The sequence below is a fragment of the Dufourea novaeangliae genome, unplaced genomic scaffold, assembly GCF_001272555.1.
Source record: "Dufourea novaeangliae isolate 0120121106 unplaced genomic scaffold, ASM127255v1 scaffold125, whole genome shotgun sequence".
Lineage (NCBI taxonomy): Eukaryota > Metazoa > Arthropoda > Insecta > Hymenoptera > Halictidae > Dufourea > Dufourea novaeangliae.
Window position 1 is genome coordinate 5,224,548 of NW_015374020.1, and position 4,473 is coordinate 5,229,020.

Consider the following 4,473-nt stretch of genomic DNA (forward strand, 5'->3'; position numbering starts at 1 on the left):
GGAACTTATAACTTCAACATTACTATGAGACACCGTGCCTAATCGCACGATTTATCCTTTACTCGTACTCCCCAAAACGTATACATCGATAAAAATTCGACTATGTGGTTCTATCGAACGCAGGAAAATAGGTATGGCACTCGCATAGATCAGGACCTGCGCCTAATGGTCGCATTTCAACGATATGTCTCGTGCGAAAAGAACAGTCTTTGGCCGCGTATGCCGTCGCGTTTTGCAGCGACTGCCATCGACTCTCGGAATCCGCTTAACTATTGTCGATGATATGTACCGAAGCCTCGTCTTTCCTCTGGATCAACGATTCACTTTCGATCGCCCCACCCGGCACTGTTATAAAACCAAGACGAAGCGCTCTCGTCTCTCGTTTTACTCCATGTATTGTCCAAGCCGCTTCCTCCTCCGTCCTGTAAATGAAACGCGCGTCTTTTGTGAGCGGAACGGAACTTTCTAAACTTGTAATAGATGTTCAAAGCTTCGCGGTTCAAAGAGGATTCATGCTTACAACAACGTTCAATTGATGTGTCGCCGGTGAGAGGTAATCCATGTTGGTGTAGTAAGAGGAATAATTTTGGTAGCATTGCTGCTGGGAGGTGGTGGTTGTCCATGCTAACCTCTGATGGTCACCCGGAAATCCACCTCCGCTTTCCGTAACAGCCGGGCTCCAAATGCTACTGCTGCTGCCACCGCTACTGTACACCGTTCCCCCTAACTAAAGGATGAAACGATCTTTCAGGTTTTCTTTACAGATGGTAATACCATTCGACAGAGAACTTATCGACGGTCGATAACTTACACTTGGCGGGGTCGTGCTTGCCGCTAGTAGTAAACTGCTCGCACTTCCCGGTGGTTTATACTGAGGGGAATCTCTTAGAAGGGCTGGTGAACTGGCTGCCGATCCACCTGTACCTCCGCTTCTGCACACACAAGTTTAAACTATAAAAGATAGACATCACAAACTGATATTTTGTACAGTTTCGCATCGTATCCTTTCTAAGGTTCGGTAAATCTTCGAGCACATAATTGTCACGTAAAAATTTGCAATCGTTTAGGTAGAAAATTCTTAGACTATACGTTTACATTAAAATAGGAATAGTTTAGTATGCAGGATGATGCAAAAACAAGTTACAATCCGTTCTTTAAGACGATGTGGATATTAATGTAGATGGTATTTACAGGGGTGTTGTGGCTGGCACCGAAGCGGCTGGCGTGAGCGTGGTAGCAATCGAAGGACTTTTTCCAGAGGGTGGATTGTTGGTCGGATTCCCCGACGGTTTCTTCGACCTCGGTGTTTTGTCCTGTTGTTGTTGCTGTTGTTTCTGCTGTTGCCTGCACTTGGCTCTACGGTTTTTAAACCAGACCTGCGAGTATACGAGATTCGACGCATTATTGACTATTTTTGTCACTGAAAGAACGTTAAAGCAGCCACCGATGTAATTAAAGGAGAATAAAAGATTTCGAGAATCGAAAAATCCGGTCGTTCCGAGGGATTCGTTGTTTTATAAATGACAAAAAGTTGCTTGTAATCTATATCTTTGCGTGGAATGAGACGAGGCTTAAATCCTATGGGATACGAGCGGGGGATGCTGTACAGAGCTTTCATAAAGCTGGCGTAATAGCCAATTATGAGGGAATGCAGCATCGGCCCAACTATCAATTACCAATGAAGCCGGCTCCGGTAACACGAGCGGAAACCTGCACGCGTATCCGACTCGTTCGTGCCGGAGCCACCATCGGGGAAACAAAATTGCGAAAACAAGTTCAACGAAAGTTTTGTTTACTTTCCAGTTATAGCGTAGAATGAGCTTATCGAACGACACGGCTCGTTTAACCGTCGAATCTTGATCGAAGAACCTCGATGACATTCGCAGACCTTTTTCGTGGCGACAAACTCCGATGGGCTAGAACTGTTCGAAGTAATAAAAATTTCGCGACACGCGAAACGGTCAGCCCTGGATTTTCGCGTGGTATTCAACAGACGCGTTTCGTCCTTCGATCCACCGTTCGCCCTCCTAGAGTTCCAGAACGCGAGAACGACCTCGAGAGAAGGACGCGGGAGAACGAACAAACTGGAAGAACGAAGACGGTGAATAAAATGGCAAGAGGGAGAAAGAGAGGGAAATAGAGTGAAAGAAAGAGAGGGAGTGACTGAGCGAGAGGAGGTCGAGGGACGCGAAGCGAGAGCAAGGAGGAGCGGGCGAGAAGGTGGTGAGAAAGAGAGGAACCTAGAGAAGCCCTGCGCGATCAATGTTAGAAGCGGAGAGGTGAGCTTGGGTTTCTACGGATTTTCTGGGGAACGACACGAGCAACCCGCGTTCTTCCACTGAAGCTGTTCCCCGATGTATGCCCCCACATATGTACTCTATACGAATTCTCCGATTTTAACGAATTCTCCTGTTTAACCTACCTACGTGTCATCGTACACGTCATCGACCAGTTTACTCGTCAAACTTTCCAACGGTACCACAAATATTCAGTTGAAAAACGAAGAATCCTCTTAGATAATATTCTCCTTTAGGTTAGACTGACTTTCGATTCGCGACAGAAACGTTGATCGAGTTGACCGGGTGGGTTCGATTGAAAAGCGGCGCAGGGGTCAGAAAGCACGCGAGCCGTGAGGAGAAGGCTCCGGTTTTGCAGTCGGCGACGAACGTGCAGAAGACTATGGGCCCGGTTGGACCCATTCAATTCATTTACGGGGCTGGGACCAGGTGCGTCGGCCCGCAATTGCGGATGCGATGCGCCCTTTTCGCTCGTGATGAGGGTGGAATATGCATGGACACGTTTTCGGGCCCGGTCGGCTTCGAAAGTCGATTCGGACGACACGAAGTCGTTCGTGACAGCGTCGGAAGTTAACGATTCCACGATTCGTCCTCTATTCCGAGTCGAACAATCTCTGCCACGGGAAGTTGCTCTTACACGGTTCGCTGTAAAGCCACCGAGAGCGATTCGAAAGGTTCTTTTTTCATTTTTCTTGTTCAACGTAGGAATGCGTGGCGAGCTTTTCAACGAGGAAACAATACCGGGCGACACAGGGTTCGCTCACTCACGGGCTGGTGAACTACTAACTTGGTTAACACCCGCTATCCAGGAAATACGAGCGTTCGGTAAATCGATGCTGTCTACGGTCTGTGTTGTCTGCATGCCGACACTGTTTCCCCTCGGTAACGAGACACCTCGACCCTGCGTGCTTGCTACCCCCATCGTTTCCTCGGATAGACGAAACCGGCCGGTCTTTCGCGATCCGGTCTGAAAGTCACCCCGAACATACCTGCACTCTCGATTCCGGAAGGTTGATTTTCATCGCCACTTCTTCACGCATGAAAATATCCGGATATTTCGTCTTGGAGAAAAGCCCCTCGAGTATATCCAACTGTGCACGCGTGAACGTCGTTCTCTCCCTGCGTTGCTTGCGAGGATTACCTTTGGCAGAACATGCAAACACTTCGCTACATATTCCAATAGAACCGTGGCAACGCCAAGACGAAAATTACAGACTTATGCGTGCGTCTAATCGTACGGTAGGTATATGTAAAAATAGTATAATACAATGGGCACTCACAGTAGTAGGACTCACCGGCGGGAGTGCAACCGGGATAGCCGATGGTGGAGTGCAGGGCTTCTATCGGCGGCATACCGAGGGCACTAACGTAAGGGTTGGTCTTCAGGGCACCGTACGGACCGGCCGCGGACGCGCCGAACGCGGCGGGCCCGAAAAGCTCGGAGGCCGAGGTGGTGGAGGCGGCGAGGCCCCCGATATCGGTGGCGCCGGCGCCCCCGCTGCAGCCGGAAGTACCGCCGAGGCTGTTCGGCCACATCACCACCCCCTCGGCCCCCACCACGACCACCCGCCCCGCCCCGCGGCCTCTTTACCAGGACCTTCTCCGCTCCACCGAATTACCCACTGCTTCTGCAAAATACAAATTCAAAGGTTAAATCATCGTTGGTACCAGCCGATTTCCGTCGCGATCTATTCCGTTTGTCCGCTCGCGACTCGAAGCACGGGAAGCGCGCGTGGGTGGCCCGAACAATTCACGTAAATTGTATGCTCGTCGACGCGTGGTACGTGTTTAGTAAACCGTCCTGTATTTAGTAGCTTACTGGTTATTCCTTCTGCGACTCTGCAATGGTCGCTGATTAGTTTCGCGTCCCGCAGGGCGACCGGAGGTAAAACCAACGACGATCTTCCCTTAGACGGACGACAATTGTAACCGGCAACGAAGTCACCGTTGAAACGGAAGTAGAGGATAACCGAAAGTTCCCAGGCACACTTTATACGTTGTGTATATCGAAATCGATCGCGGAAGATGGAAAAAACAGAGCGACGCGGTTGGCAGCTGGCCGCGGGGGATAATCCGAAGAAGATGCAACACGACTCCGGGGTGTGCTTTTCGAAACCGCTTCCCTCGGCTCGGCCTCGTGGACGACAGTCGCGGAGAGGTGGTTAATTCCGAAAAG

At 50.1% G+C, this 4,473-nt stretch overlaps 1 protein-coding gene across 1 annotated transcript; it reads right to left on the reverse strand.

Annotated features, from left to right (window-relative positions):
• Positions 1-320: 320 nt before the first annotated feature.
• Positions 321-3,833, reverse strand: LOC107189095 (homeobox protein OTX2-like). The gene is made up of 6 exons (XM_015577528.1): positions 3,593-3,833; positions 3,287-3,438; positions 1,192-1,376; positions 812-932; positions 521-727; positions 321-422 (listed from the first exon to the last, which is right to left on the reverse strand). Exons 1-6 carry the CDS (start codon positions 3,831-3,833, stop codon positions 321-323), a joined length of 1,008 nt encoding a protein of 335 aa, XP_015433014.1.
• Between the last annotated feature and the right edge of the window lie 640 nt (positions 3,834-4,473).